Source organism: Ursus maritimus, assembly GCF_017311325.1.
Source record: "Ursus maritimus isolate PB19 chromosome X unlocalized genomic scaffold, ASM1731132v1 scaffold_X1, whole genome shotgun sequence".
In the NCBI taxonomy this organism is placed as follows: domain Eukaryota; kingdom Metazoa; phylum Chordata; class Mammalia; order Carnivora; family Ursidae; genus Ursus; species Ursus maritimus.
In genome coordinates, this window is record NW_024423319.1 from 88,593,254 (window position 1) to 88,617,766 (window position 24,513).

Here is a 24,513-nt window from a genome sequence, read left to right on the forward strand (position 1 = left end):
GTGTGTGTGTGTGTGTGTGTGTGTGTGTCTATAGACTGTAGTTCTTAAGACATTATTCTTACTGCTAATGTCATTATATTTTTAGTTTGTTTCCTTTTTACCCACCCACCATTTATTTCCCTCAACTAACATAGGAACTATATAGAAAGTCATAGGAAAATACAGACTTAGTAAATTGGTAGAGAAATAGCTAGAAGTCCCATGATTTTTCAGTTTTATATGCTTGTGTAAAATTGTGTGGTATGATAAATTTATCAGGGGCTTCCTCATTCCTAGTTTTTGATACATCATTCACCAAATACTTATTGAGGGTCTAATATATACCAGGTACTTATTGAGTTTATATTCTAAAAACATGTAACATAATACTACATATTATAAATATACATTACATAATACAAATACATATGTGTGTATGTATATGCACACATGCACACACACAGGTGATATTCATTATTTGTGGTAGTCATGTTCTATGAAGTTGCCCCAAACACTGAATGTATGCTGAACCATTGCTCCTAGGGGAAATACAGGGTTAGGTTCCTTTGAGCCTTTGGTCACATTTTCAACTAATCAATGCATATAACCTGTCTTATGTGTATTTTTATTTGAAGATACCTTATTTCCTATATATTGTTGATTGATTAACATCAAACCATGACTATCAGCTCCATAATTCATTTTCTTAAAAAAGATTTTATTTATTTATTTATTTGAAAGAGAGACAGCCAGTGAGAGAGGGAACACAGGCAGATAGAGTGAGAGAGGAAGAAGCAGGCTCCCAGCAGAGGAGCCTGATGTGAGGCTCGATCCCAGAACGCCGGGATCACGCCCTGAGCCGAAGGCAGACGCTCAACGACTGAGCCACCCAGGCGCCCCTCCATAATTCATTCTTGAATGAAGCTTATCTCACACTCATATTTTCTCCCTAAGGCATATCACAGCCTTCTTGCAGTTAGGAATGCTAGACAGCCCTTCAGCATTACCCTTAAAGGCCATTTTAAACAGTGAAGTGATCAACAAAAAGCACAAAATGTAAAAAAATGCACTAAACGGCAAAAAGGACACCTGCTTACAGTATGACAGCTGAAACAAGAAGGCCAGGTGTCACCTTGTTCACCCTTAGCTGGTAACATCCACATCGGGTGACTCAAATATTTCAGTGTTAGGCGTGTGTTTGTGAATGACTGTGAAAGTGCAGTGGGTATTGATTTGGGGTTACAAATGTTAGTAAGTGACTTCATACTCTCAAATAATGAGGCTTGAGTGTGTATCAACTGTGTGTGTGTGTGTGTGTGTAAATATATATATATATAACATGAATTTGTTCTTGGTCTTCACTTCCCCCATCCTTTTCTTTCCTTTTGTTAATTGGTAATTCTTTTTCTTTGTGGTTTTCCTGTATCCTTGTGATATATTGCATAATTTGTTATAGAGAAATGAAGCTTCTAGGCCTGTGATATGGACAAGAAGTTCATACTGTTACAATGAACATAATTCATATTAACTTTATCATGTTTGAGATACATTGTTTTTTTTAATTTACATATATCAAGTCACTTAAAATAATTTGTACAGATATGTAAAAAAATTAAGACCTTTGTTTAGCAAGATCTTAAGGATTTACCTCTAAGCCCTGAAAACATTTTTTAAACTAGGAAATATATGTACGGAAGATTGTATAAAGTATGTGTATTAAAGAATACTGTGTATTAAAGAATAATAGTGAAATGAAAACTCATGAATCCATCATCCGGGTGATGAAATGGAATATTAATAAGTACCTTTAAAAACCCTTTGTATGCCCCTCCCCAAAAACAACCTTTCTCCCCCCCCCCCAACTGGTNCCCTGGCTCTTATATTAATCGTTCCTTTTGGTTTTCTTTATAGCTTTACCACCTAGGTAGGTATGTATGCCCAAACAGTGTATTATTTAGTCTTTAAAAACTGAGTAGTAAGGACAAACAGGTATGCAAGGAAAGGGCAATGTTACCAGTATTGTATGGAGATTCTCAGGAGAAGAAAAGCTGAACAGAACCTCTCATTCACAGTCTGACTTCAGATACCCTGAGAGTGTATAGGAACCCCCCCATCTGGGAGGTCGGTTGGCAAGGTCCCAAGTAAATCCCATGACGCAGGGCTCCTCACAGGCAGTACGTCAGTGCTATAGTATGGGGGCTGGTTTACTGTTCTGCAGGATATGGTCAGGGGGCTTGGGCTGCTCTGCATTCTCCTGCTTTTCAGTCCGCTGAGACCCACTTCCAGCTCTCAGGAGTATGCCAACTGCTGTGGATTGAAATGACAGTCTTTTGCTAATCCAGGCAGCAGAGAAGAGCAGGAATCTTAACAGCCCCTGGTCAGGAAAAGCAAAACAGAAGAATCTGGGCCCAGCACACCCACTCTTCCTTGTTTTGAGGATCAGTGAAAGGGGATCAGTGGCACTGGGAATCTTTGACAGCTCACAGTCTGAACTGGTTAACCTCTCCTTGACACCTGGCTGTCAGCCTGAGGTCTCCCTCTCTTATACTCCTGGGGGCTCCTTTTGTGCATCTCCTGTGTTGGGTCTCCTCTTTGCTGTCTCTTGACATCCTTTTTACTGATGTAGTCTCTTGTTTTGGCAAACATATCTTAAAATAATTTCTTCAGAAAGTATGCGTTGCAAGTAATTTATTGAGCTCTTTCATGTCTGAAAATGTCTTTGTGATTATTGATTTTTCTGGCTGGATATAGAATTAAAAGTTAGAAATTTCCTCCATGATTTTGAAGGTGTTGCTCTATTGTCTTCTTGTTTTTAGTATTGCCATCGAGAAATCAGAAGCCGTTCTGCTTCCAGGTCTTTCTTTGTGAACCATATGATCCTCTCCTCCCAGCATACCCGTCCCTCCACTTTTGGCAATGGAAAATCTGGCCCACAGTGCTCTTAAGTTCCAAGTGGCATGTGTGGACATGGGTCTGTGATCTATTTTGTCAAGTATTTGGTGGCTCCTTTTAATTTGGGCAACTCATGGTTTAAGTTCTGGGAAATTTTCTTAGATAATTCTTCTGCGTTCTTCCACTCCATCTCTTTTGTTCTTTTTGCTTTACTTTCTGGGACATTTCCTCAGTGTTACCTTCTAGCCCTTCTATTGAGTTTTAAATTTCTTAAGGTGTTTCTTTTTCAAGAGCCCTTTTTTTATTTTCTGAAAGTTCTGTTTTTGTTTCATAGTTTGAAGTGTTTTTTTTTTCTTGTTTAGTCTTCTTCCTTTAGGTTGCTCTTTTTTTTTTTTTCAAAGATGTCAAGTTTTATTTCATCTTTTTCCTTGTATTTTTTATAATTTTTTATTATGTTATGTTAGTCACCACACAGTACATCCCTAGTTTTTGATGTAAAGTTCCATGACTCATTACTTGCGTATAACACCCAGTGCACCATGCAATATGTGCCCTTCTTAATACCCATCACCGGCCTATCCCAATCCCATCAAAAAGAACGATTTCACAACATTTGCAGCAACATGGATGGGACTGGAGGAGATAATGCTAAGTGAAATAAGTCAAGCAGAGAAAGACAATTATCATATGGTTTCACTCATTTATGGAACATAAGAAGTAGGAAGATCGGTAGGAGAAGAAAGGGAAGCGGGAAGGTGGGGTAAACAGAAGGGGGAATGAGCCATGAGAGACTAGGTTGCTCTTTCTGTTTTGTGATCTCTGTCTTCCAAATTACAGACTGTTCTCCAGATATCTTGGGAGTTTGGCGGTCTACTCATGAGTAGGAATAGAGCAGTGGTTCTCGATCGGAGCGAATTTTGCCCCCCAGGGGACATATGACAATGTCTGGAGACATTTTTGGATGTGAAAACTGGGTCAGGGGGTGCTGCCCAGATTGCTATTAAGCATCCTACAACGCAGAGGACATCCTCGCACAACAAAGAAGTATCCAGGCCAAAATGTCAGTAGTGCTGAGTTTGGAAATCCTGCAGTAGAGGGACTGAAAGCTGATTGAGAGCTCTGAACTTGTGGGCGGAGCTCCTTGAGCAGTTCAAGTCATTATCTATAGGTCTTTCCCTTCTGGCCTGGTCGGATAGACAACAGAAAATCTTTCTTCTCCTGCCTGAAGGATAAAGCTCTAGCTTCTAACGTCCCCCCTGTTACGAGGAAAAAGGGGTGGGGCTGTCTGCATTCAGTTTGTGTGTGATCACTCAATCCCCTTGCTTTCCATTTACTAGTACCCACTTCCTCAACTGCCTTGTGCCCCCCCCCCCATTCTCAGACCCTGTTTTACTCTCTCTAGAGCAGATCTCTGGTAGAATGACTGTAGGGCAGTTGCGCAATGGGATGGAATATGGGTATGGAGGGGATCTAGGACTCTAACTCCTTCTCTAGAGATTTCATTCAAACCTGTTCTTTTAGCCCCACCCTCTTAACCTCTAGTTCCAGGGTTATCTGGTGCTGCCAGTTCAAGAGTTTCTTGAGGATTCTGGAGTGTGAATGGGTTTGGTTTATGAACTTCCCTTATTTTCTCTTTGCACTTCAGCTTTCCTGGCCCCGCTAAGTTAGTTACCATTACTCCATCTGGTTTTTTGCTTCCTAAATTTGAGTATTACTGTTGTCTCCTCTAGTTTCTCCTAGTCCTTTTTAAAAAGTGATAGCCCCTTTGGTATCATTTTAGTGGGGTTTGGGGAGGAAAATAAATTAGATGCATTGTGTTAAATCTGTTATCCTGAAAACTAACATACTATATTCTAGCCTGATTTCACTTAATTCTAGTCTTTTTTGATGTATTTACTTTTGGTATCAGAATTGTTCATTTCCGGGGCACCTGGGTGGCTCATTTGGTTAAGCGTCCAACTCTTGATTTCAGCTCAGGTCATGATCCTCAGGGCCCTGAGATCCGAGCCCCGCGTCGGGCTCCCTGCTCAGCAGGGAGTCTGCTTGAGGATTCTTTCTCTCCCTCTACCCCTCCCCCTGCTCTCTCTCTCTCTCTCTAAAATAAATCTTTTTTTTTTCAATTGCTCATTTCCTAGACTTAACCTTTCTTCACATAAATGAAAACCAGATGAGAGGACTCTGTGACTGCATAGAGACGCAGCTGCATTCTTTTCAAAACCTTAGCCGTGGTACAGCAATATTTATTCACTTGCAACATATTCTGGTTTCATTGACCTTTTACTGAAAAACAGAATTCTGCAAGCTGCCACCTGCCTCAGATGGAACCTTGTACTGCAATCTTAATCAAAATTCATTATTCTAAGAGAGTTGAACATAGAACATCTATTTTATCAAATCTGAAATGCTATCAATTATCTTATTTCATTTTGATTAACATGCTGGCCAGAATTAGTAGAAATATGAGAAAGATAATAGCTTATGATGATGGCTTACAACTATCTGTCAATATTTTCCCCCACATAAATACTCGAGAATCAACTGTACCATAGACTAAAAAAATGTAAGGATGAGATTTCAAGCATGAAAGAGTTTCGGCCAGACGAATGGCCAGACCCAGGCTTCCTGAATTTTTGCTGTTCCTTAAAATATCATTCAAGTATAATTAATAAGTATAAAACATTTACTGCATTACACACACTTTATTATACCCTCTCTTGGATTAAATCATAAGAAAAAGTATATTTTAGTGTCTTTTTTTGTGTACTAAATTTGATTCACTTTTGCTGACTCCCTGGGTGCCATTGAGGGACAGACCCTTGAAATCCTTTACTTTTTGATCTGTCTTCAGGTCATCAGTAGTTCATAAATAAATTCCTTTTCCTTGCCTCACATTATAGAATTAGCCTAAAGAATTGAGGATTGGGTTTGATTTTTATTCATAGTCTTAAATGCTTTCCCCCCACCCTCCGAATTCCCTTTTCCCTCCTTTCTCTGTAGCTTTCTTCATTTTACTATTACTAAAAGGGCAGGGAGAGAAGCTATGCTTTCCTTCCTCACCTTTCATCAAACAGGAACAAGTGAAAAATTGACTCTATTGTCCACGAATAATCCCACATACAGATCTTGGAAATTTTCCAAAAAGATCTATAGTGAATTGAAGCACACTACACAAATGTATATATAAATAGAATCCCAAGGGTTTATGTGTGGACAAAAACCAGTTACATTAAGCAGTTCCTGAAATTGCTTGCTGTTGTCAGGGTAAGTAGTCACAAATAAGACATCCAGATTGAGAATGAAACCATTTGTGGGATTCCTGCCTCACTTTGTTATATTGTCTTCTCTCAGGGCAAAATCTTTGAGCAGTTTGGAGTGGTTATCAAAAAGGTCCTCTTTCTTCGGAGTTCTGAAAGCCACATTATTGCCATTTTTTTTCCTTCCAGTTGAGCTTTGTTAGGTTGCTTGAAGAGAGAAATTTGAGGCTGTGGTATAATTGATGTCCAGATGATGACATAGTGAAATCCACTAATTCATATGATGTTAGAGAAATGTTTAAGTCTGGGTTAGATTATATTCTTTTCCTTGTCCCCTAATTAAGAGAAAGACAAACTTCTTTAGGCAAGCAGGATCACATGTGCCCCAGTATAAATGAAGAACTTATCTGCTGATTGACCACGGGCAGCCACATGTACTGTTCTTACCTGTAAAAGCTAATGAGGGTGTTATTTTTCCTGAGGGGGGCGGAATACACATGTGTAAAAATGTACATGTATTTGATGACTTAAACTATACTCACCTTCACATAAATTGCTATGGTACATTGCTATTGTATTCTGTATTATTCAGTAGTCAATTCAAGCATGTACCTGTACAAGTCAATCTTTGGATTATCTTTGGTTCAGATACCTATGTGATAACTATTAATCACAGGAACTGTGCATGCCCACGTGTGTGTGTATGTAATGTGTGGGCCCGGGCATTGGTGTTTTATCAGTCATCCCAGTTGATTGAATTGTATGGCCAGTATTGAGAGCCACCAATTGAGGGAGAGAGCTGGATGACTCAAATGACTAGACCAGGGGCTCTCCTGGTAGAAAGTACTTCCTTTCCTATGGCAATTTAGAACAATTCTAATTTGAAGTTTAAGGAAGATAGATTTCTCTTTGACTTCTTGTGAGACCGGAGAGGCTATTGGAGGCAAAATCATGCAGGGCTTTCTCTTTGTGAAGTGCCTCTTCAAGTCTTTTGGTGAGATTTTACAGGGGTGTATTTTCTTATTTGGGAATTACTTATGTGTTTCGGTTCTTAGCCAAATATATGCACTGAAAGTACCTTCTTTCTCTGGGATTTTGAGCAGAAACATAAGATCAGATTTTCGTTTTTAAAACATGACTCCAAGAATGAGTGGGAGAAACAAGTTCTTCAGTAGTCCCAGCAGAAGATGGTAGTACCTTAGACCTAGGGTATGATACATGGAGAGAGGTGGATGGGATTGAGAGAGAGTTGAGAAAAAGTCAGTAGGACTTGTTAGTGACGATTGGGGAGGTGGTGGGGAAGGTGAAAGGGGAAGGGGTCAAGAATGACTTAAGTTTCTGCTTCAAAAGGTAAAAGCTGTGTGCACTACCACTGTGATTTCTTACTTTAAGATGTTGATAATATATGTAGAATGTTACAAAGATTATTTGCCTTGAATATAAGAATACTAGTTAGAATTTTTATAAGTCATTTTGAAATGCAAACTTGTTTTCTATTCTGGTTTAATAACTTTAACTTATAAATTATTTACCTCATGGATTATAGAAAAATATGTTCAAAATTACGGTACTTAAATTTGATCTTAAACTACAGCCATAGTAGACAATGAAACATCAGTAAGGTGTTGATGGGGACATTAATTAAAAGCAATGAATTAAACTTGGCCTTTTTTTTTTTCTTTTTTAAAGGGGTCCCTTCAGTGTTGTACGACGATGTATCAACAGAGAAACTGGGCAACAATTTGCTGTAAAAATTGTTGATGTAGCCAAGTTCACATCAAGTCCAGGGTTAAGTACAGAAGGTAAGAGATGGATTTCAAGTAAGTTATTTGATGTCTGGCTTTATTTCATCTCCAAAATCCATTTATCAACCTAACTTTCATCTGAGGGTGGGGAGGTGGTGGGTATAATATAGTGGGAAGTGGGTGGAGACAGTTTAAATTACATTCTAGTTTGTCAGTTCTAGAACATGGTATTTGAAAGATAGCTAGAGTAATTTACAGTTATAGAACCACGTAAGATTGCTCTAGGCCTATGGTTTTTGACTAGGAAGAAAGTGAAATCTGGATATATATTTTTGTAGGGTCTAATTTTGAGTCCTGTGGTATGGAAGATGGGATGGGAAGGGAGGGAGGGGGAAGTAATGGCAAAGATAGGGTAATTGCAGGTTCAAAAGAAACTAAGATGAATTCCCTCCAGATCCATAACTTACCACCTTTAGGATTATCGTCTAATAGGACTAAAAGACTCCTATATCACATTTGGTTTAAGTCACTCAGAGTATATATGTGAAAATTTGAAAGATCAGTACGGTTATGATAGGCAGGACTTAAACTTTGGTTTTGAGACGTTGATATGGTCAGTCATATTTACATGTCAATGTTTTTAAACAGTAGGTAAGCGTTTTAAAGTTACTTATTTTTTATACGGTTTAATTCCTAGCTTCATGTAGCCATAGTTCGCATGTCCTCCTCCTTCAGCTGGCACAATTGATTATATTTATTTTTCTAACTAGCCTGTCTTCTAAATTCAGGCTTTTTCACAGTCCAATAAAAGATAGCCTCCTTTAGGCTTTTTTTTCTTCTCCCAAGAACAATGCAGTTGATAGTTGAAGTTGGAAAAGCTAGGGTAGAGTAACCAATTTATACTTTATCCAGTTATCCTAATTTTGGAAAGTAGAATCCCATATACTGTGAGCTCCAAGTTAATCTGTTTCTGTAGATCTGTTTTCAGGATCATTGCTTTTAAACACTTTTTTAACCCGTTGAATTATTATTATTATCCATATACTGATTATAGAAGATTCTTAGAAGTTGTTACTCACAAGAAGCACTGATTTTTTTAAAGTGCTTTAATCCTTAAAACATTATGGTAAGATTCAGAGGTTTTAGATCTCATGGTTTCATTCTCTGGAATTGGCTATTATTACTTCTTAATATAAATTATTTTATAAATTTAGCAGAATTTAAAATTTACTTCCAAGCAGGCTTTGCAGCTTAATTATGTTTCCTAAAACTTAACTGGATTTAAGTTTAATATACTGTATTTGATTTTCTGTACCTCAGTTGTCAACTAATAAAACTTTCCTGGGTCTTGAACATAGTTTATTAAACCTATAGATGTGTTGAATCTTTATTTCTCGTAAATGTTCTATTACTGTTGATGAACTTAGAGTCTAGTTTAAAATCACAGGTCTAAATCAGTTACTCAGTATACCAATTTTATATTGAATTAGCTCATTTTTATACCTAATTCTGAATCTCTCCAGGCTAAAGACATTTTTAGGGAGGCAATTGATTACTTTCTCAGTTTGCTGAGGTTGTTTATTGACAGCAAGGGATCTCTGGCGCTATAGACTCAGAATGCCAGGCCGAACCTTTTTTTTTTTTTAATTGTCACCTAGTTAGCGAGTCAAATGCCAAACTTAATTAAAAAGGTGGGGGGGAGATGGGGAGGGTTGACATGTAGTCCGTGTCTCTGAGTTTGTCTTTACCTAATATATGGGAGCCTGTCACTGAAATTGTAGTTCATTCCTCCATTGTTTTGCCATTGCTTTTGCTGTATAAACGTCTTCAAGTTCTATTCTGAAGACGAGGCCAGGTCATTTCATTTATCCTATATGGTAGGGCCACAACCTATAAATATTGTATGATACCAGTTGAATTCTGTGTATTACTCATGATTTTATCTCGTTTTGATAAGAGTTCATTGTTATTCAAATGAAAATGTGCCACTTGTCCTTTACATTTATGGCACTAAAATGTAGTTTTCCCATCTTATTTAGCACAGTGACCAAGAAACAAAATCAAAATTCCATCTCCATTACCCACCCCCACCTTTCCTTCCTTTCCTTCCTTTCCTTCCTTTCCTGCCTTTCCTGCCTTTCCTTCCTTTCCTTCCTTTCCTCCCTTCCCTCCCTTCCCTCCCTTCCCTCCCTTCCCTCCCTTCCCCCCCTTTCCTCCCTTTCCCCCTTCCCCCCTTCCCTCCCTTCCCTTCTTCCCCCTTCCCCTCTTCCCCCTTCCCTCCCCCCCTTCCGCTCCCCTCCCTTCCTTCCCTTTCCCTTCCCCCTCCCCTTCCCCCTCCCCTTCCTTCCTTCATCCTCCCCTCCCCCACTCCCTCCCTTTCTTCCTTCCAGTGGTGTTCCCATATCCTCTCATTGCTCATGTTCACACTATCTTACTTTAACTTGGACACATCTGAAGATATATATAATATTTATGTAAAACCTCTGACTACTTTCCCCTTCCCAGTGCCTTTTAACTCCTTTCCAGTCACTGAAGGCAAAACATCTTATCCTTTTTGCCCTTCTAGCCCATTTACAAACTCTTAGGGTCCAAAAATGACCTCATTCATGGCTAAGTGTAGGAGATGCTATATTAAGAAGAAATGTATTTTGAAGTGAAATTTAACACAATAAAAAGGAGTCCATAAGTTTAAATATCTAGATAGCTGTATTTACTGTTACATTCTTTTCTAATTAAGCCTGTCTCTCAAGCAACACATAATTCAAAATCTGTTTTATTCTTTTCTTTTTCCATTTTTTAAATTTATTTTTTAATTTAAATTTTATTTCATTAACATATAATGCAGTATTGGTTTCTGGAGTAGAATGCAGTGATTCATCACTTCCATTTTATTTTTTAACTTTTGTCTTTGTGGTTTATTTGACCTTGTCATTGCCTCAATATTTTTTCCTGTTTTAGTGCATTTGTATTCAAATACATTATTGAGTAAAGGGTCACCTGAGGTCCTAACATATGCTCTTTACTTGGACAGATCATTATAATAAAAAGACAGATAAAAAGAGCACCTACTTTTAAGAGGTTTACAGTTAAATAGTCTTCAGCCATTGTTTCTAACATTGTTTTATAAGAACATGTAATAAATTCTAAATACATAATTTACAAATTAGCTTTTGAAATGAAATACTATATATTAGTTGGAGACCACTTGTATGTTTTAATATTTTAAATTCTTGATGCTTCACTGAAGGTGTAATTATTTGAATATCTGTTTTCTATTTTTCCCATTAAAATCATAATTTCTTTTCAGTAGGGGTTCTCAATTTACAGGTTATGGGGTATCCAAGAACCCCTTAAATTGTAAGCTGAATTATAGATACATGTTCATTTTCCTAGGAAGAAAGTCCATAGCTTTTATTAGATTCCTAAAAAGGCGTATTGTTCCTAACTGGTTCAGTTTCTTCTTTCACATGTATGAAAAAATGAAATTGATGCCTATGAACATGAGATGAATAACAAGTTTTTATTAAATGAAAGCTGGCTGAATTTATATTAGGATATTACTTCTGATCAGAGGATATTTTCATACGTACAGACACAGCCTCCATTAATGAAATTCCTTGATGAATATCTTAAAACTTGTAATTAATACACATTTTATCTCTTAGTCTGCTAAACCACTAATTAAATTTGACTTTTTTGTTTTAAAAATAGGTATCAAAATTAATTTAGACAAATTGTTATAAGGAAATTTTAAGGACGGTAAGATATATAGAATTGGAAGCTGCATTGACAGTTCTGAGATCTTGAAGGAACTCATCTCTTTATGGTTCAATTTTAAAAGTTCAAAAATGGCAGTTTTTATTTCGGAAGAATACTGTCTTCTAGAAAGAATATAGATTGGGTTCCAGTTTACCTAGTCTCTAAGAATATCTCGTTCTAAAAGTCCCAGATAGCAGATGATGTCAGCGAAATTAGAGGAGTAAGGACGTTTGACAATTCTCCTCTTCATAAAAGCAAGGGGAAAACTGGCAAAAATAGAATCAACTTTTTCAGAACTCTGGAAACTAACCAAAGGTTTGCAGCTATGCAGGAAGAATTTATTCAGGAAAAACCACTGATTCTTGCTAAGAACAGTGAGCTTTGTGGTATTTTAACTTGCCCCGTTCCCACCCTCCTCTGTCCAGTTCCATGGTAACCTTGAAAACAGAGTTCACGAATCATGGTGAAAACCAGAAGCCTGGCAGCGACCAAAGGAGGCAGAACAGGGATGGAATTCCTTGAAAGCCTCATGCCCATGAAATTGTCATTATCTGACATGTCTGGTAGTTCCCTGGAAGGGGCCCCACTTGCAAGGCTTGTCTTTATTTGGTCTGACTCAGAGATTGCCTACTGCAAAATACCTTTTGCCTGGGGGCATTTGTTGAAAATTTTTAGAGGCAGTTTAAGTTCACAGCTACCTGAGGCTGTAGAGTAACATTTGGGGCAAACAAAAAGCTAACCTAAAAGCTTAAAAAGAAAAACTAGGTAGTGAGAGGTCTGTAGGGGCTCTGAAAAAACAACAAACGTTTTTGTGGGAATCAAGAAAGCCATGCATATGCATAGGACTGTGCACATGCTCAGAAAAGACCTAAGGAGGCCTTAAGCTCTCAACTCTGGCCAACTTCGAGGCTGTGCCACCGGGGAATTGAATGCTAAGGCAGAGTTGTCAGCTCCCTGAACATGGAAGGTATGACCCAATACATACACGGCCCCTGTCTGAGCAACAAGCAAACTAACCAAGCAGAGACTTAGTGGCCACACACAACAAAGAATGCAGACTTGACAGGATTCATTCCAAAAACTTACTAAACAAATAAGAACAAAAACTGCCACAGTAACAGCAAACCCTAGAGGAAGGAAGATTCTAACTTCCAGAGTTGACACATTATTTAAAACATCTAGTTTTCAGCAACAACAAAAAAATGAGACATTCAACGAAACAAAGTAGGGCTCATTAATGGGAAAAAAGCAATCAATAGAAATTATTCCTGAGCAAACTGAGTTGTTGACTTACTAGAAAAAGATTTTTTTTCTAAAGATTTTATTTATTGGACAGAGAAAGAGTGAAAGAGCACAAGCAGGGGGAGGGGCAGGGGGATAGGAAGAAGCAGTCTCCCCACTGAGGAGGGAGCCCGATGCAGGGCTCGATCCCAGGACCCTGGAATCATGACCTGAGCCGAAGGCAGATGCTTAACCGACTGAGCCACCCAGGCACCCTTAGAAAAAGAGTTTAAATCAGCTGTTTTAAATGTGTTCAAAGAAATAAAACTGTCTGAAAAACTAAAGGAGAATATGAGAATAATCTCACCAAAGAGAAACTGTCAATAAAGAGAAATTATAAAAAGAGAATCAAATAGGAATTCTGGAGTAGAAAAGTGTAATAAACAAAAACAGTTTTACTGGAGGGAATCAACAGAAGATTTGAGCAGACAACAAAGAGTTAGCATTCTTGAGGATAGGTACATTAAGATTATTTAGGTTGAGGAACAGAAAGAGAAAAAAGGTTGAACAAAATTAACAGAGCTTCAGAGACCTGTAGGATACCATCAAGCACATGAGCATATGTATAACTGGAGTCCCAGAAGGAGAGGAGAGAAAGGGATAGAATATTTGAAGAAATAATGGCCAAAAATTTCTCAAATGTGATGAAAAATCTAAATCTACACATCCAAAAAACCCAAGAAACTCCAAGTAGGGTGAACTCAAAGATATTTCAGAATCAAACTGTCAAAAGTTACAGAAGTAACTCATCATGTACAAGGGATCCTTAATGAGATTAATAGCAGACTTCTTGTCAGAAACCATGGAGACCAGAAGACAAGAGGGTAATTATTCAAAATGATGAACGAAAAAAATTGTCTACCAAGAATCCCATATCCAGGAAAATAATACCTCAAAAATGAAAGTTAAAGACCTTCTCAGATAAACAGACCTGAGGAAATTCATCAGTAGCAAACCTGGCCTACAAGAAATAGTAAAAGTGGTCCTTTGGGCTCAAAAGAAAACACTAGATAGTAACAAACTACAAGAAGAAATAGAGCATCAGTAAAGGTAATTGCATATGTAAATATGAAAGACAGTACAAATTATTTTTGATTGCACCTTTTTTCTCCTGATTTAAGAGATCACTACTTAAAGCAATCAAGAACAAAGTTGGTGGACTGACATTACTCCAGTACTTAAAGTTACAATAATCAAGACAGTGTAGTATTTGTGGGGGGAAAAAAACCCAAACAGATCAGTAGAAAAGAGAGCCCAGAAATACAGTCACACAAATATGGTCAGTTGATCTTTAAGTAGCAAAGGCAATGGAGAAAGGATGGTCTTTTTCAACAAGTGGTGCTAATACAACTGGACATCCACATGCGTAAAACAAAAATGGATCTAGACATAGACCTTGCATTTTTTTTTTTCAGAGAAATTTACTCAGTGCTTTTCTTTTCAGAATGGGAACAAGGCAAGGTTGTTCATTTTCACCATTCTTATTCAGCCTAGTGCTGGAAGCCATCACAATAAGCCAGGGAAAGGAAGAAGTGAAACTTTTTATTTGTAGATGACACGAAAGCCTATGTACAAAATCCCAAGGATCTACAACAACAAAACTTCCAGAACTAATAAGTGAGTCCATCAATGATATAAGATGAACATATCAAACTCAATTATATTTGTTTTTCTATATACTTGATAAAGAACACCTGGAAAACACAGCTAAAAACATTGTGCTATTTGCAATTGCCCAAAACAAAATGAAATTCTTAGGTATAAATCCCGTGAAATATCTATAAGCCTTGTAAAAACTATAAATCTCTGATGAAAAAACTCAAAGAGCTAAATAAATGGAGAGATGTACTCTCTTCATGGATTGGATGACTCAACAAAGAGAAGATGTCATTTCTTCCCAGGTTTATCTATGAGTTTGCTCCAATTCCAGTTAAATTCCCAGGAAGATTTGTTGTGGGTATGGAAGGCTTATGCTGGATTATATATGGAAAGACGGAGAAGAATAGAACAATTTTGAAAAGCTGTAATAAAGTGGGAGAAATCATTCTACCCCATTTGTTAAGACTTATATAGCTATAGGAATTAATGCAGTGTGGTACTGGCAGAGGACTAGACCACGATCAGTGGAACAGATCAAATTGCTCAGAAGTAACCCCACACGAGTACAGCCAACTGATTTGACCAAGGTTCAAACCCAATTCAGTGAGGAAAGAATAATTTTTTAAAAAGATTTTATTTATTTTTGAGAGAGAGCGAGAGCAAGTGGAGGGAGGATGAGAGGGACGGGGAAAGAATCTGAAGCAGACTCCCCAGTGAGCACGGAGCCTGATGTGGGGCATGATCTCACAACCCTGAGTTCATGACCTGACCCAAAACCAAGAGTCCAATGCCTAACTGAGCCACCCAGGTGCCGCAAGAATAGTGTTTTTTAACAAGTGGTAATAAGAGCAATTGGACATCCATAGGCCAAAAATTGAACCTCAATCTAAATCTAATATTTTATATAAAAATTATCTCCAGGTGTATCATAGATTTGAAGGTAAAACATAAAATTAACTTTTAAAAGGAAACATACAAGAAACAAAAGAAAATTATCAGGACCTAGGGTATGGAGTTCTCAGACATGACACAAAATGTACGATCTAAAGATAATGAGAGAAAATCCAACAGTAAAATAAATAAAAATTTTTAGAAATCCATTTACCCAGTAGGTAAAAAAAAATTAACATTTTCCAAAAAGGATTATATAGGTTTGTACCAAGCACATGCAAATAATGTTCAACGTCCTTAGTTATTAGGGAAATATAAATTTAAACCACAACAAGATATTACTACACAACTATTAGAACAGTTGTAATAAAAAATAACACTTTGTTCTGGCAAAAATGTGGAGAAACTGGATCTTTTATACATTGCTGATGGGAATATACAGGATAAAGTCACTCTGGAAAATAGTCTAGCAGTTTCTTTGAAAAACTAAGCTTAGACTTGCCGAACGATTCAGCAGTTGTACTCCAGGAAAATGTACATCTCAGAGAAAGGAAAACCTATGTTCCCAAGAAAATATGCAATCAAGTTTTCATACCAGTTCTATTTGAAATGGGTAAAATTTAGAACTAAAATGTCCTCCAGTGGGTAAGTGGTTAAACAAATAGGGTTACATCCATACCATGGAATAACTATGCAGCAAAAAACAAAACAAGACACAAAACTTGTTGATGCATACAACTACTTGGTTAGATCTCAAGGGAATTATGCTATGTTTTAAAAAACTTTCTGAAAGGTCATATACCATATGATTTCCTTTATATAAGTTTTGAAGTAATAACATTATAGAACTGGACAACAGATTAGTGATTGTCAGGTATTAGGGATTACAAAGTTTTTGTGAGAAGCATGAGAGCATGAGAGAAGGGGAGGTAGGTATGACTCTGAAGGGATAGAATGTTAGGATCGTTGTCGGGGATCTTTGTGAACAGTTCTGTACCTCTCCTGTTGTGATAGTAACTACATGAACTGATATATACGGTGATAAATTTGAATAGCTCTACATACACGCAAGTCCATGTGAAACTGGGGAGATCTGAATAAGGTCTGTCGATTGTACCAATGTCAGTCTCCTGGTGTTGCCATTGTACTATAGTAAGTTATATAAGGTGTTAGCATCGGGTCCTGGGGAGGAAAACTGTTCTGATACCCTCAAGATTTCTTCCACTTGGTCTGAGAATTAAATTGACATGAGACAGATTAACAGGAGAATATCAAACTTAATTATGTATGTACGGGAAATCTACATAAACATGAGATTTCAAAGACAGGCAAAATGAGGTATATGTGTCACTCTGCACTTAAGGAAAAAGGGGTATGAATCTGGTACTTCAAAGGGAAGGAAGGCAATTCACAGGAAGAATGGAAAGAGTAAATATTTGGTAAACAAATGTTTGCTGGGCCATCCAGAAACAGTGGAACATAGGACTTTGATCAACAGGCTTTGCTAGGTTGCTGTCTACCGCACCTAGTTCATATTATACTGTAGTTATCTATAGTGATAGCTCTCTCCTGGAGTAGGTCTTGTAATTTTTTTAGACCGTTTAGGGAGAAGGCAAAAAAAAAAAAAAGTAAATAAACTTGTTAAGTCTTTTGTTTCTTACAAATAATCAGCCTAGGAGTGCCTGGGCGGCTCAGTCAGTTAAACGTCTGCCTTCGGCTCAGGTCATGATCCCGGGGTCCTGGGATCAAGCCCTGCACTGGCCTCCCTGCTCAGCGGAGAACCTGCTTCTGCCCCTCCCTCTGGTGCTCCCCCTGCTTGTGTTCCCATTCATTCATTCATTCATTCTCTCTCTCTCTGTCAAATAAATAATTTAAAAAAAAAAATCTTGTAAAAAAACAGCCCAGGAGAATATAAATGACATAAAATAATCTCCAAACTTTATTGTTATTTACAAGACAGGTGCTTTAACCAGTTAATCCATAGAGCTACCTCAACCTTTATTATTTAAATGAAAAAAGAGAAATCACAATATAATATTCTGTATTAAATAGAAAAAAAACCTGCACAAAGAACTAGAAAGATCCATATCAATATGCTAAGAGTGGTTACTTCTAGAAGCCACCTAAATGTCCAGGGGAAAAAAATGATCTCCAGGATATATATACTTTTTTTAAAAAGCAAGCAGCCTAAAGTAATCCACATGCCAAAGAAACACTTTTGGGGTGGCAGATTTTGCTTCCCTACATGGGAAACTGGTTTAAGGGTATGCAGAATCTCTCTGTGCTATTTTGTACTTTTTGTTAATGTACAATTATTTTAAAATAAATAACTTTCAAAAATGTCCTCCTAATCAATGCACTCATCCACAAAATGGATAATTAGCCCATAAAGATTTGGGTATATAGGCAAAAACATTTTAACTTCAGGTTTTGGTTTCCAAATAATCAAAATTGTTTTGTATAGGCAAACTCTGACTAATGTAACTGATAGCGTAATCAAAAACTGTCACTTGTTTTCCTCAGGAAACATGAATATTTAATAGATTTAATTTACATAGTGAATTTATGTTCGTTATGTGGAATAATTACTGGTCTAGTTAATAAATCTCCGTCTCTTCCTTTTGCATGCAAAAAGCATTTGCCAAAACCTTTTCTTTGCCGTTGTGTTTTCTTAAAGTCACTGTTTCTTCCACTGTGGTTTGCAATTGAAATGGTTAGAAATAATCTAGCAAATTCCAAGAGATTAAGGATGATACTTCTGTTTTATTTTGTCATATAAAATACCATGAAATAGGGGTGCCTGGGTGGCTCAGTCATAAAACGTCTGCCTTCGGCTCAGGGGGATCGAGCCCCACATCGGGCTCCCTCCTCCACTGGGAGCCTGCTTCTTCCTCTCCCACTCCCCCTGCTTGTGTTCCCTCCCTCGCTGGCTGTCTCTGTCAAATAAATAAAATCTTAAAAAAAAAACAAACCATGAAATAGGATTCTTGAGCAGCTTGATCATGTGTTTTTAAGTCCTGGGCACAGATTTAATATATTAAATTCAATAAATATTTGAAATGAAAAGACCCATTGTTTCAAACATTAATGAATTATCCTTTATATGCCATGTCATATGCATATGAAAAATATGAATTTAATTTTGAGTTATCAGATCATCATTCCTGAGCACTAGTATTAATAATCATAGACTCTTATGGTTGATGGAGTCCTTAAACTTGGCTAGTATTTTAAAAAATATTTGTTAATAATGGTCCTAGGGGGAAAATAGGGTTTTGTATTTCATGGAGTAGTTTGAGAAAAACTGCTAGAAACCAGCTTCCACCTAGTGAATAATTTTCAACACAACACTCCGTTTTCATAACTTCTGACCATAGTAGTTGTTTAATTACTATATGGTTCACTGGATAATATATATTCCTAAAGGGGGTTTTCCCATTAGGATTTTTGTTTATTTTTGTTTCTTTTAAAGATTTATTTATCTGAGAGACCACGATGTGCACACGTGCGTGGGGTGGGGGGCAGTGGGGAGAGACTCTCCAGCAGACTCCCCACTGTGTGCAGAGCCTGTTGCAGGGCTCAATCCCATGACCCATGAGATCATGACCTAAGCCTAAACCAAGAGTTGACGTTCAATCAACCGAGCCACCCAGGCACCCCAGGTTTTTTATTTTTAAAGCACATACATTTTATATAGAAAATCAAGTATTTCTTTAGATCTTAGGCAATAAATTATGAGTGCTATTTTAGCAAACTGCCTCAATGGTACATCTTTGGCTGTTTTCCCGTTCTGGCCTTTTTTGTGACTATATTGAACCTTTTGAGGCTGAAAAGTCAACTTTAAAAACATCTGCTTTTTTAATGATCATTTTGCTGTATTGTGGCAAGCATCTCTGGACAACAATATTTAAAATAAGATATGAATTTTACAAATGTCAAGTTTATAATTGAATTGCTAATCAAATCCTGTTGGCAGTTACTGTTCTGTGAGTAACTGCTGATGAATCTCTAAAGCTGAGGCAACTTATCATGACTGTCATAAGATCAACTCTGGAAAAAGAAAATCCCGATTTCTTTTCATCTTACTATTGTTTTGCCTTTTAAAAAATGCAGAGAAGACTTAAGTTTGCAATCTCTGCTTCTGAAAGTATACGGCTATTTGTTAAACTGAAATGACTTATACTTGTTCGTTATAATTCCAGGTATAAACATGGCTTGATATTACATAAAGTATGTTGGCCATAATCTTTCATATCATTTTACTCCTAAACCTCTCTTAATCTGGATTTCCCATCTCCTATGACTTAGGTATGGCTGTCATGTTTATATTCTAGAGCTCTCAAAGCTCTCTGGCTTATATATTCAATTTCATCTTAATATCACATTCAGGAAATGTAACACTATGAAAAACTGTGAGATGAGGGACTGTTCATTTTTTTATTCTGAAATAAGCAGCTTTTTTAGTTTCCCCCTCTTCCACTATATGGACTAAATTATGCTTCATGTTTTAAATCATTTTGGGTTTTTTTTCCTCCATATAAGTAGCTACCTATTTCCTTTCAGATTTGCATTTTGCTAGCTTTTAAATTATGCAATTCATAAAATTTCTTAGGAAGCTGTAGAAATGGAAGTAGGTGGTGACAGATATGGGTGGTTCGGGGGAAGCATAGTCTTTGATATATGGGAACTAGTAGATGGGATGCCCATTCTGTATACTAGGTCACAAGAATTTCAGAATATAGTTACTAAAATTTAAGTGTGAAGAAGTAGAGGAGGGGCAGTTCTTGGATATATTGAATGTCCAAGTTACCATTATACCGTCTGTATGAATAGGCTTGAAAATAGGCTAAAACATAAGTCTTTTGTGAATGCACTTATTCTGAAAGGAATGTGCATTATATAATGTGTCAAAAACACAAATTCCAAATTAGTAAGGAAAAGTCTTTATTTGAAAGGATTTTTTCAAGCAGAAGGAAGGGACTATTGCAATAGGGAGTGGGGTTTATTCAAATAGAATGATCTGACAGATCTACAAGTATCTCAAGTTAGGCCAAAAAAAAAAAAAAGTTTTTCTTTCACTAGGGGGAATAAACAAGGCTATAGAAAGAACTGAGTGCGAGGAGATGGGAGGATGGATGAGAAGTAGAGGAGCTTCCCCAAGCTTTAGTTAACAAGCATCTTGTTCTGATTCATAAGTGTGGACAAGCAGTTGGGCTAATCACTTATGAGACAAATAATGGACATTTGGAGGGCCTGTCTGGTTTTATCATAGGTTAACAAAGAGGGGAGGGCATCTGTGAATCTTCTTAAGTCATCTGGGGAAGGTGTTTCCATGCTGGAACACAAAGGATGTGGAGATTTCTCAGTCTTTGCTGTTTTCCAGGGTCAGAGAGCTCAACATTTTCCTATGTGAGGGCTTTGAAGAATCATTTGTATTCATTATCCAGTCCTGTTATTCCTGATTTACACAGGAATATTATACTGCCTGGTTTTCTTTGGCAAGGAGTAGTTTTTATTGTTAGCGAAATTTTATGCATACTGAACATCTTTTAACGAAGTTCGTGCTCAGTAATACAAGGGAAATAAAAAAAAGAGGGAGTCTGTCCCCTTGCAATTTAAAACCTCTTTGGCGGGGGGAGGGGGGCGCCTGGGTGGCTCATTCGGTTAAGTGTCCGACTTTTGATCTCAGCTCAGGTCTTGATCTCACGGTGGTGAGTTCAAGCCCCTCATTGGGCTCCAGGCTGGGCATAGAGCCTACTTAAATAAACAAAAAAAAAACCTCTTTGGGATAGTATGATAGTTGTAGACTTAAAACAGTAACTGTGTTACCTGCCAACAAATGGAAGTCTGAATTAAGTTGCTGGTGAGAAAGGAAAAAGGCTGGTGGAAACTGACATTTGAGTTTTCGCTCCTCAAGTGGCTGTCTTCACACTGGGTACAGGTGCTTCTAGGGGTTAAGAGACTTCTGAGCAATATCAGGCATGGATAGTTACAAGAGAACCAGTTTCCAATTTCTTGTATTCTTTCTAAAGTTGATATGCCCAGGAAAATGCCTGTAATGGACATACAGGTTCTTTCTCGTGTTCCCTTTCACAATTTCTTCTTCTGTCCTTATGCACAATGAGCCCTCTCAGCAATCCAGAATCGTACCATGGTGTGTTGAGGAAGTAAGTCTCAAAGACCAGGTAACACATACTTTTTCAAGTCAGATTGATTCTTGCTTTGCTTTCGACAAAATTAATGGAACTCATCAACTTGTTAGCTGATGGATCATTAACAGTACTTTTTAGGTCATTATGCAGTTTGTGGCATGTAACTCAGAAGAAGTTTGCTTTAACAAAACCTCATCCATTCCCATCTTCTTGTTTTCTTTTAATAATAGCTTTATTAGGATATAATTCACACATCACAAAATTTACTCCTTTAAATTGTACAATTTAGTGGTTTCTGTATATTCAGAGTTGTGCAGGCACAAGCATCACCACTATTTCCAGAACATTTTCATCATCCCTAAAACAAACCCCATACCTATTAGTAGGACACCCACTATTCTCCCCCCTCCCCAGCCTCTGGCAACTACTAATCTACTTTCTGTCTCTATGGCTTTACCTGTTCTGGACGTATCATATAAATGGAGTCACATAATATGTAACCTTTGTTTTCTGACTTCTTTCGCTTAACATGTTTTCAAAGTTCCTCTATGTTGTAGCATATATCTGGTTTCTTTCCTTTTTATGCATGAATAATATTCCATTGTGTGGATAGGCCATATTTTATTCATCCAGTAGTTGATGACATTTGGGTCGTATCAACTTTTTAGCTGCCATGAACATTCATGTACAGTCTACCCCCACTCATGAATTCTGTTTGCAAATTTGCCTACTCACTAAAATTTACCTGTAACCCCAACACAGATACTCATGGCACTTTCACAGTTATTCATAGACCTGTGCAGAGCAGCCAAAAATTTAAATTCCCAGCTGAGGTCAAACCAACTGACCACCCTCTGCCTTCTTATTTTGCCTCAAGTGCCTCATAAACAAGTGTCCTTTTTCCAGTCTATTTAGTGCCACAGTTCGGCATTTCTGTGCTTTTTGCTGATGGGCTTGCTGCTTCACATAGCCCCCAGGCGTAATGCTGAACTGCATTCCTAAGCATGGGAAGGCTGTGATGTGCCTTATAGAAAGACAAGTGTTAGAGAAGCTTCATTCAGGCATGAGTTAAAGGACTCCTAGCTGTGTGTTCAATGTTAATGGATCGACGATATCTATTAAATAAGGCATCTTTAAACAGAAATGCACATAAAATAAGGTTATGTATTGATAGGTTGACCAAAATGTGACCAGAGACTCACAGGAACCTAACGCTATATCTCGTCTTGGAGCAGTGGTTCCATATTCACTCACTCAGTGTTCATGTGACTTTATAGAACATAACTACTGTGAATAATAAACATTGACTGTATGTATTTTTATGTGGACACATACTTTCGTTTTTCTTGGGTGTAGGCCTAAGAGTAGAATTGCTGGATCATATGGTAGTATCTGCTTGTTTTGTGAACAAGGTTTCTTAGTGTTTACATCCATAATAATTAGAGAATGCATGCTGAACCCTCTCTCAAGAGCAAGAGGTGAGATCTTTGTTGGGTGGGTGTGAGAATTGCCCTGGCTTAGAAGCCCATGAGACAGAGGAGTGAATATCTCTTGTGACACATCCACAGGAATAGCTTCCAAGGGCCCCTCAAGAGACATGTCCCGAAATCCCCACACTCAGTGGACTCCAAAGCTGTTCGTTTACAGTTTTCCTAGAGTGGATTCTTTCCTCTGTTCATGATACCAGCTTTCCATCGTGTCCCACTTTCACATTGCTCAGTTTCTTCATGACCAATTTATGGGATTGAATCTAGAGGGTTTAAGCCTTACCCTCTAGAAAGGAAGTTGAGCCTATAAATGGGTTAAAGCTTAATGCTTTAAGAGTTGTTTTCTTATGAACTGTTGCTTTGTAATATCTTAATGGTTTACCTCTCCAGCAGCATGAATAATTGACTATATAATTAAAAGAGTTTAGTAATAGTACATTGGAAAGAGCAGTATGTATGAACAGAAGCAGTTCTGTGCTTCCATTTGTAGTAAAGATTTCATCTGTAACCAAATGAAATCAACCTATTCTCCTTTTTAATTGTGGCCATGTACCAATCATACACTATTTAAAATGCCAGGCATTGTCTTGGGTGCTGTTTGTATATGTCATCTCATTTAACCTCAGAGAAATCCTGCAAAGAAATATCTACATTTTGCAGAGGATATTGAAGGTCAAAGAAGTTAAAGAACTTTGAATTCATGCACAGCAGTGATAGAGCCAGGTGAACCCAAGTTAGTCTCTCTTTTGGACTCCAGAGCCCTTACCCTCTATATCCTACAGCCTAGCTATCCTTGGCTTCATGCGCCCCATCCTCCACAAAAAAAGGAAAGGGGTGTTTGTGTGTGTGTGTGTGTGTGAGAGAGAGAGAGAGAATCGGAGGCAGAGACATTTTTGTTTTCTTCACAGCTTTACTCTGAGCATCTAGAACTGTGCATGGCACAGAGTTATTTAGTAAATACTCACTGAGTGAATGAAGGAATGTCACATAAGTTTGGTGAATTTACTGAAGATTCTGGGGAATGGTACCATAAAAGAACAGTGACGAGCAAAGGAAGGTTTCTTCTTTTGGGGAAAAATTACATCTGTAAAGTGTAAATAGGTTGTTTTACACTTGCATGGTCAGGAGTCCAAAGCTGGGCTATAAACACACGATTCTGTGTTTATCCCTTCTTGCCTGGCCAGCACTCTGGTATATCCAGACTGCTTTGCTGTGCAGGCTTGTTCCACACATTGCTATAGTGAGGTCATGTAATTAGTTATGGTGGGGGGGTGGTGACCCTTCTATGAGAAATAAGCCAAGGCTAGGTATTGTCAAGTAAATTCTACAGTGATCCCAGAGACAGATCAGGAAGTCTCAGGAACGGAGAAAAGACTTGGAAGATATTTCAGGGAAGAAAATTTATCTAAGTGATTAATAAATGATACATAACTTCATTAGTCATCAGAGACATGCAAATTAAAACCACAGTGTG

General features: G+C 37.6%; 1 protein-coding gene across 3 annotated transcripts in view; it reads left to right on the forward strand.

The window, feature by feature from the left end:
- The window catches only part of CASK (calcium/calmodulin dependent serine protein kinase), a 352,166-nt gene that overhangs the window by 60,861 nt on the left and 266,792 nt on the right, over nucleotides 1–24,513 (forward strand). For all 3 annotated transcript variants that reach the window (XM_040632797.1, XM_040632783.1, XM_040632789.1), the window contains exon 2: nucleotides 7,815–7,927. In XM_040632797.1, coding sequence (XP_040488731.1) covers nucleotides 7,815–7,927 — 113 coding nt within the window. The remainder of the gene's footprint in view (nucleotides 1–7,814; nucleotides 7,928–24,513) is intronic.